The sequence below is a fragment of the Protopterus annectens genome, chromosome 13.part0 (genome assembly GCF_019279795.1).
Source record: "Protopterus annectens isolate FY-2018-M chromosome 13.part0, PAN1.0, whole genome shotgun sequence".
Lineage (NCBI taxonomy): Eukaryota > Metazoa > Chordata > Ceratodontiformes > Protopteridae > Protopterus > Protopterus annectens.
Genome location: NC_056747.1, coordinates 1,241,375,551 through 1,241,391,301, shown reverse-complemented (window position 1 = coordinate 1,241,391,301; position 15,751 = coordinate 1,241,375,551). Strand labels below are relative to the sequence as shown.

General features: G+C 39.3%; 1 protein-coding gene across 3 annotated transcripts in view; it reads right to left on the bottom strand.

Annotated features, from left to right (window-relative positions):
• Nucleotides 1-515: 515 nt before the first annotated feature.
• The window catches only part of SLC4A1 (solute carrier family 4 member 1 (Diego blood group)), a 512,400-nt gene continuing 497,164 nt past the window's right edge, over nucleotides 516-15,751 (bottom strand). For all 3 annotated transcript variants that reach the window (XM_044055258.1, XM_044055259.1, XM_044055260.1), the window contains one exon: nucleotides 516-3,569. In XM_044055258.1, coding sequence (XP_043911193.1) covers nucleotides 3,489-3,569 — 81 coding nt within the window. In that variant the 3' untranslated portion in view covers nucleotides 516-3,488. The remainder of the gene's footprint in view (nucleotides 3,570-15,751) is intronic.

The window sequence follows — 15,751 nt, the reverse complement described above, 5'->3', positions numbered from 1 at the left end:
TTAGAGTCAAACCTAGCTCCCGCAACTCTCATCATGTTGGTTCTGTCCGTGAGCCAGCTGGCAACCCATCTTGTGATGTAGGGGTTTATGTTCAGGCTGGTGAGCTTGTCTATAATACCATAATGGGGAATGGTATCGAAGGCCTTAGCGAGGTCTAGGTAGGCTGTGTGTACCACCTTTCCCTCATCTATAGCCTTGGTAACTGTCTCAAAAAAGCCCACCAGGTTTAGGAGGCATGATCTGCCCTTAACAAAGCTGAACTAGGAAGGGTCCAGTGTTTGGAGGTTCCCAATGTCCGTGTTAATGAGTTCCATGATGATGTGCTCCATAGTCATTTCACATCTGTTTTTCTTATAGCTTTCACATAACATGTCATCTGTTACCCATTTCAGAATTGACATCAGAGTCCTCCACTCATTTTCACTTTAATAACATTGCACAAGCATGCAAACAAACAAACAAATAAACATCAAAGCACAGTCTGAGTACCTCAAACTCACAATATACTAATGTAGTAAAAATTTAAACCTTTATTCATTTTACATTAAAAGCAACATATTTCAGAATATTTACATTATTTCATTTTATTAGACAACATTTCACACGTGTATAAATAAAGGCATTTACTTCATGGTAAGATGAATTCCCCAACAAGTTCATTTTTTACACTGAAAATTTGTGTAGTAGGTTAGCTTTTATTTGGTTTCTGTTTTGGGGGATTCATGTTTGTTGACTAAGGTACTAATCTGTTACTTCTACACATCTGTATCACACACACACACACACACACACACACACACACACACACACACACACACACACACACACACACACACACACACACTAATGGACATTTCTGAAGTCTGTACTGAACAATACTCTGTATACAATAAATTTCCAAACACAGGCATATAGACTGCAGCTCAAGTCTGCAGGGTATATTAAAGGAAGTTTAATCTTACAGAGCATGAACTGAACCAAAGTCTTTACGATGTCACTCCCCTTTTATCGAGGTACACACACATTTCAGTGAAATTCATTATCCTTTTTCAAAGACAGGTGACAATCCCTGCTGTTTGTGGTGGTGGTGTTTATATAGCAGAATTATTCTGGCTGTTACATCTGAAATGAAGTAGTCATTGATGTTTGATGATTTGCAGACCTTTAGATATAAGTCAGTGAAGACCTGTTTCGAAGTGCCTGATTGTGAAATGATTCCGTTTAGGTAATCAGCTTGGTTGCAAAAGTGAATTTGATGAAATGAAGAACTTAGGTCATGTAAAAACAGAAATCAAGCCTCTTCACTCATGGAGAAAAAAGGTAGAAAGAATTTTTCTGTTTACCTAAAATATGCTGACTCCCCTAACGTATCTACTGACATTACAAGTGGACTTATAGCAGATGTTTGGTGATCACTAATATTCAACTTTGCATTGTCCTTTAACACAGTTATCCCTAGTGGGAGAGGCAAAATTGGCAGTCTGTTCTTCAAACGTGTCTTTCTCTCACTCCATACAAACATACACACACACACACATATATACAAGCATAAGAGCATTCAGGAAAAATACTTTTCTGTTACCTCTGAGTGCTTGAGTAATAAATATACACACTTAATGAAACCTGTAAAAAAAAAATAAAAATATAACAATTTAAAATGGCATGGATGTAAATTAGCATGAAAACAGGATTAGAACACCGAAAGCATAGGATTTCTGAAAAGTTGATTAGTTCATTTTGGTACCATGTTGATCATATAGAAAATGAAAGAGCTTGCATATAAAATACAAATTAAAAACTGTAAAAGCTGATAGAATTAAGTGTGTAAGGCTATTTCCATTGTCCTCAGTAAGGTGAGGCACCTGTAAGTTTAACACAGACATGGAACCAAAAGTGATCTGTCTAGGAGTGTGCCTTTACACATTAGTTGTGTGAAAGTGCTCTTACATTACACCCCAAACATGTGCAGTTGGATGAGTAAAGCAGTATTCTTAAAAAATTACTTAGAGCTATAAGAACAAATGAAAAGGCTTATAAATAATCTAATTAAAAATCCAGACTTTGAAAGGAAAATGGCAAAAGGCAACCCTGTTGCTCTGAAGTATTTCCAGCATGGCATAGCGTATTGGGTATTTGCTGATTTGAAATGATTTACAATACTAGAAAGAGTAATGCCTTGCTTCCTGTTAATTGTTTTACCCTTGAAGACCCCAGGAAGCACTTTTTCACAACTGGGATGAGGATGAGCTTCTGAGATGAAGTAATAAATAACGCAACATAGCATGTGTAAGGGCTAATTTCTTTATGGTTCCCTCCCATACAGTCTTATGACACTGGAAACTGTAGTGTTAGCCTTTTCACAGACTCCTTGTTAGGTGATGTTGTGTATGGTTTGGCTTCATTGCCTTACAGCTTATTATAAGATGAAAAAAGGGGAATGTTCAGGTAAGATAATTGACAATAACATTTTCAAACAAGGTTGATTATCAATGCTGTAGCATGTCCATTGGGCCTGAGTTGTGCTTCGCACAACACTGCAATTGTGTAATAAACAAGTAACACACAGAATACTCATCATTTTACAATTATGCTTTGAAATTAGATCTTTGCGTATGAATGAGAGCATTTTTTTCTATTTTAAGAGGAAAATGTAAGTGTCATTCCTTAGAACACTGTACAGTTTAAAGGAATTGTAATAGAGATGTGGAAACTAATCAAAAATGTTTGCAGGAACTTACATGAGCTAAAATATTAAATAATATGTTAGTTATCTGAATACAGAAGGTTTGATGATGTAGACACTATCAGAAACAGAATGAGAGTTTGGATAGCCTCCTAAGAGGTTAAGGCAAACTTGCACCAAATTGTAGTTGTCATGCATTTTCAGCAGTTGCTACATTTTTGAAGTTTTTGTTTCCTTCTTCTTATGCTGTTATTGTTCCCTGTATTTATTCCCCCCTGCTTGGTTGCATCATACAGCTGTTACTTGGCTGCTACTGCATTCAGTCTGCTTAGTAATTACATAAATTGTCACTATACTTATATCCATGTTTTTACCTGGAATTACAAATATATTGTCATATGTATCAGGCGTTCATAATAAGAAGAAATCTGTACTTTTGTACTCAGCAAACCTGAATGCAGTTATGTGGGATTGCCTTGCCGTCTGCTGTGCCCCATCAGATATTTCCACTTTGGATTGTTTGCATTTACTTCATGCTATTTCAAGACATTTATTAAACCTCTAAGACCATCCAACACCCATATAGGTAACACAGCTAACATAACAAGCTTCCATATTAAATCTAATTGCTCTCCCTTCACCTCTTTTTCTTCAAATCCCACTCATTAGGATGCTGATCTCATAAAGGTTTAGAAAGTATGTTGCATTGCAGTTTTAAATTGTTCTGAGCTTACAGAAAGGCAATGTATTTAAAAAAAATCTATCTTATGTACAGTTGTTTTAGAAAAGGCTAAGCACTTCATTTTTAGGAAGATAGTGGTGCTTCATCATAGATGTCTTGGCCTTCGACTTCATCAAATGTTGGTACTGCATCTTCAGCATCCAGCTAACAAAGAAAGAAAAAGCACGACTTTGTGGTTAGTGTTTTTAACCTCGCATTTTGCCACTTATTAACATGATGCTCATTTATTTATTGCTAAGGTTATATTCATGTCTGCCTTTGTACGAAATTATAGCAGCGCTGACATAGTATGAAATTGATCTGATATAGCGGACACTCCTCAGTGGGTTGGCATTTGACCTATCCTTCCTTCCTTATGGAATTCCCCAATATTTCTCCAAAGCTTCCTTGTCTGGGAGCGTGTGCACCATCTGTGCAGTGCCACACACTGAAGTAGGAGAATATTCCCAGCTCCTCAGTTTACACACTTTGAAGCTCTCACAGAGAGAGAGATTGAACTTGGCCAAGGGGTGAACTTACTTAGCCAGTTATGCTGCCACGTTGCCAGCATTTGAAGCAGGCTTGATTTCCTGTATATACTGTTGTTACACCTCCTCTCAGACTTACCACACTGGCCACTACTGCTGCCACAACTACTCCCAGGCTTACCACACTGGCCATTGCTGCTACCACAACCACTCCCAGGCTTACCACACTGACCGCTGCTGTTGCCACAACCCCTCCGAGATTTACCACACTGGCCATTGCTGTTGCCACAACCCCTCTGAGACTTACCACACTGGCCAGTGCTGCTGCCACAATCACTCTCAGACTTACCACACTGGCCATTGCTGCTGCTATATCCACTCCCAGACTTACCACACTGGTCACTGCTGCTACCACACCCACTCCCAGGTTTACCACACTCGTCACTGCTGCTGCTGCTATGACCACTCCCAGACTTACCACACTGGCCATTTCTGCTGCGACAACTATTCCCAGACTTACTGCACTAGTCAGTACTTCAAGGGTCCTACTGCTCAGCTTAACCTAAGGAAGTTCATTTACTTAAGGGCTTTTCTTAAAAGGCTAAGTAGTCTATAAACACAAAATAGAGTATCATTATATCAACAATGCCATCCCCAAACAGAAAACCTATCTGAACTATGCTGGACATGTCCAGATGCCTCTCCTAAAGCACACATTCATATACAGTCAACTCTGCTTTATTTTTTAAATTATTAAATAACTGTAAACACCAGTTCTCACAATATTTATACAACAAACTTACCTGTATCCTGTCCAGAAACAGTTAAAGAGAATATATGATCACAGCCTTAAAGTTTACACTTATTCATACCTTTCAACCTCTTAGTACAAAAATTCTGGACAAAGTAGGTTTACTTGTATCCTGTCCAAAACCAAATAAACAGAATATATGATCACAGCCTTAGAAAAACGTAACAACCATTCATACCTCCCAACCTCTTATTGCAACATTCCTAGATAAAGACAAAAATAATGGCTGATTAAGGGCAAGTATCGGGGCACTTCTTACAAAGACATGCATCTGGAGCGTTTGTCCCCAGGCTCCCACTGAAAACTGGCTTTATTCCAAGTCGGACTTTCCCGGTAAACAAATGTTAAATAAATAAATAAATTAAGTCTTACTGCTGCTGTAAAATTAGAAAGCTGATAAATTAACAGGGTTTGTATTGGCCTCCATTTTCTAAAAGTTATAAAGGCTGAAATTCATTATTTAGTGACTTCGATACTCAAAACCACAAATTGTATGAGAAACAGACCAAACATATCAGGCAAAAATCTGAATATTCTGCTAAAAGCTGCACAGTTGATAGGTATGCACCCATCTGTAATTTCTAATACTTGAAGCTGTCACAGTGGGATTCCTCTAAGTCATTGTTTTCTTAAAGTGTAGGATACAAGAACCTGATATTATTGCAGGCTGACTAACAAAATTACTACTGAGTGCAATGCAGTTCAATAAATGCAGTGCACTGCAAGGTCGCCACAAATGGGATGCACGCGTAATTGAAGTATATTGCCAACAGCTAAGTCCCTTTAGCTGTGGTACAGTGATCTTGGAGATAATCATATTAAATAGATAGTCAAGAGGGTCTTCCTCCTGCAAGTGAGGGATGGGTAGCTTTATGCCCACAGAAAACTATTATTTTTATGAAGATTATTTTTTTCTTAAAAAAGTCTTGTTTTCTACAAAAGTGCTTTTGATTTTTAGAAGTTGCACTGCTGTTCATTTAAGTAGTGTGTGTTAAGACAAAATGATACTCAGAGACATGACTTTCGTGTTTCTGTTATATAATTATAACTTTTGTAGGAATTAAAAATAAAAGAACTGTCTCAATCAATGGTCATGCTCATGTACATTTTCTTATGTGAGATCACAGTATGAAAACCAGTGTCATGCTTCACACATAAATATTTAAGACTTTTCTTCAAGTGACTTTTTGTAGGAAGTCAGTATCTATTCAAAATGGATGCAGGGTATTCGATACCTAAATATATTCCTTGCGAAAGGTAGCCAAGATTTTTTATGACTTATCAATAACTATTCATCTGTGCAAAATGCCTAATGCTAACTGTCACAAAAGATTATTTGAAGGAAGATGTTCTGGCAGTTTTTTTTTTTTTGGGGGGGGGGACTTATTAGTATGGACTTTAAAGCTATCCTCAAGGTAGCTTCAAGGTATCAGAGAATTATGAACAGTAACACTGGAGACTTCCCTTATCATCTCTAACCAAGTTTTGCACAAAACATGATTATCCTGCTAACTGGGTTGTGCGACAAATGGGCTGCCAGATGACTCAAATTTGATGTCAAAGATAAACTAGATTTTTCAGACCTGTTTGTAATTATTTTTTCAGACTACTGCCTTTGGGGGTCATACCTATTCTTTAGATAGTTTTTTCTTTGCCTCAGTTTCCATTGTCAGAATTTTAATAAAAACAAGCTGCTGGGTCAGGTATTCTTGTTAGAGTCAACATGAATTTTGAAACTGTGTTACAGGAAATTGTCCAGAAACCAGAACAGTTGAAATATCTGAGAAACTGATTAAGGGGGTCATTGCTAAGCTGGGTGCTACAGAAGCAGATGGTGAGGGGTTGTGCCCTGAGAGATGGATAGCTGGTTCTTCTCATGTATTGCTCAACATGTTTATCACACAATCAAACATAATAATGGAACAGCGAGTACGCATGGCGGAGGAGCGGCTATAGCGTGAAACTGAAAGGTTGGAGGTGTGTGGTGAGAAGTGCCATTTGGGGTTGAATGTTAGGTGTAAAAGGTGACATTAGTTTTCTTATTTTATTTTATTTTTTTGTGGGGGGTAAAATATGATGGGTAGTTACACTAAAAAAAATTAAGAGAGAAAAATATGGGTCTACATTGTTAGAATGTATGGACTCTAGCATTGTGCTCAAAATAATTTCCCTGCATACAAGAATAAGGCCACATACTTTTGGATTTGCACCTTGGGAGGTGCTTAAGACTGATATGGACTATACAACAGGGTGTCACTAAAATAGAACTAGGACTATAAATATGGCATACAGAGAAACACCCACAGTACTGGATGCGTATACTGTACAAGACATGCGGGTAGGAGAATGAGGCAATCTAAAACATAATAAAAGGCAAACAGCATTGGCTATGCATGCACTAGAGAAGAAAGGTGTTGCAGGGGCAGATGATTTGAAATATTGTGAGTATTGGCTAGGCATACACTAGAGGAGAGGAGGAACGAGGAGAACATGCAATCTTAAGTATAGGAAAACGCTCATGGTATTGGGTATGTATACATTATAGGAAAGATGTGGTGGGATCAAGTATTCTCATAGCATAGGGAAATGCTAACAGTATTAGAAAGGTATATACCAGAGAATACATGTAGAGATAATAACTTTTGATATGAAGTACAGGAAAAATATGATGGTATTGTTTATGTGTACACTACCTTAGAGGCTAAGAGAGGTGTATGAGTGATGTGGAATATGAGTGAAAACTCACAGTACAGAATATGTTTACATTAGAGAAACGGTGCGGTTGGGTTAGAAGATCTGGAGTATGGAAATGCTGATGGTATTATAAAAGTATACGCTACAGAAGATATTCAAGGTGGGAATGGGTGACACTACAGAAGATATTCGAGGTGGGAATGCGTGATAAGGAGTACAGGGAGAGCTAACAATACTGGCTATTTGTTTACTGCAGGAGAGGTGGCATGAGGGACAGGTGAACCAAGTATAGGGAAGAACTTATGGTTATGGATATGCGTATAGTAGAGGAAAGTTTGGGTGGGGGAATGAGTGATATGGAGAATAGGAAAAAACTTACAGTAGTGGAGGTGTACTCACTGCTGAAGAAGTAGTATGGAGGGACATGATGTGAGCATATCGTTATTGCAACACAAATAACATGTTTAGAATTTAATAAACTGCTTTTTCTTCTACTGGACTCTCATTGCTATCATTTTTTATGCCTATCTTTCTCATCCTTTTCCCCATACTTCAGCGGGTCAGTGTTCAATTCTCATCTCTGTCTTTATTAATAAGCTTCCGTGTGACATACCCTAGCCTGCACTTCCTTTGTATGTGGCCCCAACCACAAGGGCATGCAGAACTTAATACAAAATTATCTCCTATCTCTTGCCAACTGGCTTAACTCCAAGAAAACTATAACCCAAATTTTTTGGACTCACCGCAAACTGTCAAAAAGTCCTCCCACTCTCAAAATTAGATCATGATAATCACAACAAAGAAACCACATCCGCCTTCAGATAACTTGGCATCTGGCTAGATCAAACACTAAACTTTCATACTCACATTAAAACATGGCAAAAAATCAGCTACCTGTTTTTGGTGTCCAGAAGATATCACATTTCTTATCATTACCTGTCAGATCAGCTGTAGGCAACGGTATCTTATTACCCCAGCTTGAATATGCCCTACCACTAGTAGCAGTAGCATTTAAGAAAAATACCATAGCCAGAAAAATCTGACACTTTATAACCCTATCCCCAGGAGAGGAACTGCACTGTCTATCCCTCAAGAAAGCTAACTGGCTGCCCGTTCAATGAAAAGCAGACCTGCTACTCAGTTCTCTGCTATTTAAAAAATAAAATAGGATAGTCTCACTCCCCTTTAATCCAGACTTGCTCCCAACAACAGCGCCTCTCCTCTGATATCACCCCTCAGGACCAATACGTTAAACCCCAGCAACAAAACTTTGCTCCACTAATTATAGTTTCTAGCCACCAAACTCTGGTACTCTGTTTCATCATACCTTAAGGAACTCTTCAGTTATTTAGTATCTAGTTCAAAATTTGAAATCTTCACATTTCACCAACGCAAATGTAAATTTAACACCTCTGGCCATATCATCTAAATGTCACCTCCTTGCAAAATCTCCATTCTTCTCTCACACTAAATTCACCACCTGTAGTCCAAACTAAGCTGAATATATAACTGTTTTTCATTTTTGTACTGGATTTCTTTTACTTTACCTCACTTGTTGACTTCTTTATTGTATTGTCATTATGTTACAAGCAATCTGTGTTATATTGAATATGTTTTTGTAGCTTGCTTAATATCCCTATAACCATATCCTGTGTATTAGTATGTACTATGTTTCTTCTTGTTACATTTACTGTATACTTCGTTTTGTATTCTGCTACCCAGGTTGAGCCTGCAAATGATTATCTTGACCAGTTCTTTACTCTAGTAAGTAAATAGAAATAAATAAGCTACCCCATTACCTGGCATATAGAAGTCAAACTGTAAGGGAAAGGATTAATGTCGGGGCCTCAGATAGCAGTAGTTTACCTTTGGTTGTTGGTACTCAGTGGCTATCACAGTGACATACATCCCAACTTCTTAATGCAAGCATTCTGGACAAAGCCAAAAGTTATGGGGCAGGGAGGAGCACAGGCCCAGAATCAGGAACACATTTTAATTATTGCTCTTGTAAGCTTAGAAAGTTGCTAGAATTACAAGTATTGCATTAGCATGCATTTTCCATAAGATATGAAATCTGAAAGTAAAATGCCTTTCATTATTTAGTGACTTCAATCCTCATGATTTGCCAAAAAAAACATCACTTTTATGTGGAACAAGCCAAAAATATGAGGGAAAAAATTTGAACATTCTGCAAAAATCTGGACAGTTGAGAGATATTCACAGTGAGCATATTACCCTAGCCTATCCAAACAGCACTTGCTCCTAAAGCATTTTTATATAGGTAAAGTACTTATATACTAAACAAAGTACTACATTAGCCTAGAATCCCCTTGAGTACCCATTTCCCTATAGGTCCCTTCTGACTCAGTTACACAGCAAACATTTTCACTTTTTCTAGCATGTCGAAGGGTCAGTTGCTAGCGTCCTCTCCTGTTCAGCTGGTGAATCTGGGCATCTTGAGGCAATGTTACAATTGCCTCATGTACACAGACAACCCACTCCTTCTCCCACAAAACACAAATACATGTGAGAGATGCAACTATATAGCCAAACTGGAGGCTGAGCTCTCTCAACTCAGGACTGGCAAGACCAGACAGGAGGAGAAGGAAACCACACACACCACAAACCCAATTTCACATAGAACTATCACAACTGCAAAACAAACACATAAACCCACAAAGACATACTCAGAGGCACTGATCAAAAATCTACCAAAACTACAGAGGCCTCCAAAGCAGACACCCAAGCAACTGTCACCTCAAGACATAAGACATGCAAGACATAGTTCTCAAAGTCAGTGTGCTAAACAGTCACAGCCCTTAAGGCCAAACACAATGCCAGACACACTTGTTATAGGTGACTCCATAGTCAGACACAGTGACGTCCCACTCACCAGACTGAACAAGGAAAAGATCACAGTAAGCTGCCTGTCAGGCGCTAGAATCCTCCACATAACACAAGCACTCAGGTCACTCCACAGCAAGTACAAGTATGACTCAGTCATTGTCCATGCCGGTGTGAACAACCTGAGACGTACCTTCCTGGACTACATGAAAAGAGACATAGAGGAGCTCTCAGATTATGTAGCCCAGGCCGGTATGACCCTGACCCTGAGCAGTATCCTACCCTCACCAAGAATGATGCCACAATACAGAGACAAAATGATCAGCTTTAATAATTGGCTTAATTACTGGTGTCATTCTAATGGGATCCAATGTCTGTCTGCCTGGGATGACATGCTTGACAAGCCACGCTGCCGCAAGGGATGGCTTGCACCTGTCACCCTGGGCTTCCGGATATTGGCAAAGGCTCTTGCCACGAACATAGTGCCTTTTTTAGGCAAGGCTCAAATGATAAACCTACCGCCCTAGAAAACAAAAATGGAGAAAAACTAAGGGTAATACTGCTCAATGCCAGAAGTCTAAACCTCATGATGCACGCCTCAAGCCCTCCTCAGTATGGAGAACATCGATGTCTGTGCTGTGACTGAAACCTGGTTCAAGGCTCCTGAGAGTACCCCAGCACTATCAGGTTATACCTCATATCATGCGTTCCGGCCCCAAAATCCAGACCGAACCACAAAAGGAGGGGGAGTATCTATATTCATAAAGGATACTTACACCTCCAGGTTAGTGGCAACGCACGAAGCATCGGAGACCATCCAGGTGCAATTAACCATAGGTAAACTGCCCTACAGTTTGTAGCATGCTACAGACCACCTTCTCAAACTCAGGAAACCCACACAGCCTTCCTGAAGACACTGGAGAGTATGAATGTCTCTCCAAACACCATCATATTGGGTGACTTCAACTACCCAAACATAGACTGGGAACATTACTCAAGCCCCAACACCCTAGCCCAAAGGTTCCTGGAGTTCATAAACTCAAATGCTATGGAACAACTAGTCACCATTCCCACAAGAGGAGAAAATATACTAGACCTGATCATCACAAACATGGGGACAAAATGCTCCACACTGGAAGTATATCCTCATTGGTGAGATCAGACCATAAATTAATCTCATTGGAGATCCACATCCCGCCCCACCCCCAGCAAAAAAGACCACTGTGAAGAACTTCTCAAAAGCAAACTTCACACTTCTTAAGACTGGAGTGGTATCCTTCAAGGCCCCCGAGCCAGTGGAAACCACAACCCACGCTGCTGAAACCCTTACAAATGCCTTCTACGAGCACCTCCAGGAATGTATGGATCAAGCAATCCCTAATAAAATCAAGACCCTTTCCACCAAAGGCAGGCGCCCGGTCTGGTGGACCCCAGCCATAAACAAACTCTACAACAAGAGGAGAAAGCTACTACATGACAGCAAAATCCCTAAAATGGAAGGCATCTCTGATCAATACTAGCAAAAAACTATGATCACTCATAAAATCATCCAAGGCCAACTTTGAGAGAAAAATCGCTAATGACACAAAAGACAATTATAAGGCCTTCTTTAGCTATGTTAGAAACCTGGGTGGAAACTCCCAGATATGCTCAGAATTAGTCCAAAATGATAAAAAAATCACTGAACCCACAGACATTGCCAACATACTGGCAGACAGGTTCAGTGCAAATCCCAAAAGGAGAAATATCTATCCCAACAGAGTCTAGCCTCCCAAACATCTCAGATGCCCAGGTGAGAGCTGCTCTCTCTAAAGCAAAAAACACAGCATCAATGGGACCGGACGGTGTCCCCGGCTGTGTGCTACATGAACTCAATGAGGAACTAAACCCACACATAAGGCTGCTGTTTAATCTTAGCCTTACTACAGGATACGCACCCAAAGAATGGCGACGGCAACTGTGGTCCCACTCCACAAAGGCGGTGCTTCTACGGACCCTGGAAATTACCGCCCCATAAGCTTGACGAGCCTTGTCTGCAAAGCTATGGAGAGGATCATAATGGAACTCATAAATAAAGACATTGGGGACCTACAGACACTGGATCCTACCCAATTTGGCTTTGTCAAGGGCAGATCCTGCCTCTTGAACTTGGTCGACTTTTTCAAACAGTCACTAAGGCCATTGATGAGGGTAAGGCAGTTCACACAGCCTACCTTGACCTAGCAAAAGCGTTCGACACAATACCCCACTCGGGCATCATAGAAAAGCTCACCAGCTTAGATGTAAACCCATATGTCACAAGATGGGTTGCAAACCGCTCAAGGACAGAACACACAGGGTTAGAGTTGCTGGTGCCATGTCAGACTCTAAGCCGGTCACGAGCGGTGTCCCACAGGGCTCAGTCCTGGGCTCCCTCTTGTTCGGCATTTATTTTTCTGAAGTGCAGGCAAACATAGGGGGATTGTGGCTGACAAAATTTGCAGATGACTGCAAACTGGGCACCATAATTGACACTCCATCAGACACAGACATCCTCCAGAGAGGTCTCATAGAAATGGATAACTGGTGCCAGAGCCATGGCCTTAAGCTAAATGCCAAAAAATGTATAGTCATACCCTTTGGGAAAAACAAGGTAACCCCTAATTACCACATAGGTGGTAATCCATTAAACATGGAATAAGTTATCAGGGACCTGGGGACCCAAGTTGACGGTAACCTCTCTTTTGACACTCACATTGCCAAAGTGGTTAGGAAGACCTTCTACATTGCCCACCTAATCGTGAAGGGATTCACATCCAGATCAGGAGAGGTCATTGTACCCCTGTACTCTTCACTTATCAGACCAATGATTGAGTACAACGCCCCATTCTGAATGTACCTTACCCGACACCTGCAGCAGTTGGAAAGACCCCAAAATTTCCTCACCAAAAGGATAAAGGGGCTCAAACATATGTCATACGATGCCCGACTGAAGAAACTCCAACTCTATTCAGTCGCATACCGTCTGCTCAGAGGTGATCTGTGCCTGACATACAAGGCCATGTCCAACCCGGAATTAATGGACATGCTCCACCTCAAAAAATCCAAATCCACCAGAGCCACGAGAGCAAGAGACTTAAACCTCAACACGGATATAAATAGGACATGCTGGAGGGACAGATTCATCACCCAGAGACTCCCTACACTATGGAACAGAATCCCAGTCCATGTGAGGCAGAGCCCCTCACTGACTCTGTTCAAGAGAAATCTTGACGAGTGGATGGGAGATCGTAGGTTTACCCCGGGAATCATCTCTGTGTCACTGCTGGACAGAGGCACAGCAAACTAATGGGTATAGTATTCTCATCCTAAGGGGTGGTGAAAGCCACACACACTCTGGCTAGGCTTATAAATGCCCTAGGGCAGATAGCCTAGTATGAACCTATGAACCTATGAACCTAAATGCACCTGTCATATTACATCATTGCTGGAGATGACTGCACCTCCAGCCTCTGTTGGAGGGAGGTACTCACATGGTTGTGCATCTCCTTCCAGGAAGATGAAACGTTTCTTGACTGCTCATTTCTTCCTTTGTCAGCAACCAAGATACTTTTCTTTTTTTTTTGAATTACTGACATTGTAGATATATGCTATATTTCTTTGCAAACAATTGGCCAGGTGAATTAAAAAAGTTGGGAGGAGGAGGGGAAGAAAGGGCTTTTTTGCCTTATTCCCTTGAGCTTTTGCAACGTACAGTTTTCTCAATCGGGAAGAACGTATAGACCTTCCTGACTGATGGTTTGCCATTGTAAGTATAGTAGGAATATATACCATAACTAGAGAACATATGAGCATATTTACTCAATCACCGCTTATGAGTTTACAAATTCCATGCTGAAGCATGCCATGCATAAGCTAGAGAGTGAGTTTATATATTTTTTGTACTTAAAACAATTAAGCAAGGTGTAATAGTGAGAGATGTAAGCAATGTTTCATTCATAGAGTCCAGATGACAATGCACTTTAAAGTCAAATCATTATCACAATGTATATGATCATTTTTCTTTAAAATCACAGTTGTTATGGCAGAAGAATGGTGGACTAAATATATGCAACTGTGAAGCAAGATTGTATTTAATGTGAATTATGAAATTCTGATTACCTGAAAAAATCAAAGTATATGGAACAAACCTGGACCTTTTAAAGTTTTTTATGATAAACTATATGATTAGTGTGGATGTTTTTTCTTGAATAAAATGATGGTCATATATGATTTTAAAAAAACTGATTTGGATGTATCCATGTGGAGATGGTCCAGCTCCACCCTCTGAGGTGACTCTTCCACAGATGATCTCCCAGCAGACATGGGTATAGCATGATTGCTATGGAAATAGGTGATCCATCTGTCCTTGTCACTGTTTAAAATGGTGAGGTAAGTTGAGACTCAGTATTCGTTGATTCGTGTGTATGCTGATAATCTGACAAAATCAGCCAAAGCTTGCTGGTTTAAGAAATGCTTGAAAGGTTTAAATGTGTAGACCCAGGGTTAGAATTAAGGCTAATAGGGTATGTCATATATTGTTAGAGAAATCAAAACAGGGGTTAATCAGACAAAAAACTATTTTGGGTAATCATTTAGATTGTTAATAAAGCTAATGTTTCCTTAGTCTATTAAGCACTAAATTCAGATTATATATATCCTAATATGTCTCTTGCTTCTTTAGTGAATAATTACTGTATAAATTTTTAATGTTTCTGATAATAGTGTATCTAACTCATCTCTAAAACCTAACTGGAATTAATATCTGATTATTTGTTTATCACTACTATTTTTCTCTTAATTTATAATATATTCTCCATTTTTTACTTTGTTTTCATGGACTCGAACCAACAAAGGTTGATGGTTGGAATAGGTAGTCTAGCAGATTTAGTTTTGTTTGCTAGACTAGGAATGTATCTCATTCCGTGTATAAGGGTGTATTAAAGTTTATATCAGAGTGAACTATGCTAATTTTTTGTTATTTAACTGTTTTTCTCATTTTGAAATGCCTGACACAATTGTTTTACTTTTATCTTTAATGGGGAAAGTTATTTGGATTGAGCTAAATAGAAATACAACAATTAATATTCTATTGTCTATTCAGGAAGAGTATTATGTATACAGGATTCTATTAATACAAGTTCCTTTATTATTTATCTTTAAAGAATTCTGATATGGATTTAACTTTGATATCTTTAAATACTAATGGCTTAAACAACCCATATAAGAGAGCCAATCTACTAAGGTATCTTAAACTAAACAAGGCTCAAGTAGTTTTTCTCCAAGAGACACACTTTAAGATAAATGACATATTTATGTGGGACCCTAAGGAATACACAATACTTGCTCAATCTTCTTATAAAAATAAGACCAGAGGAGTAACAATTTTATGGAAAAATACTTTCTTATATCCCCAAATCATTTACAAACATGTAGATAATGATGGACTCATGGCCTTACTTATACTTAAGTTTAATAATAGAATTTGAACC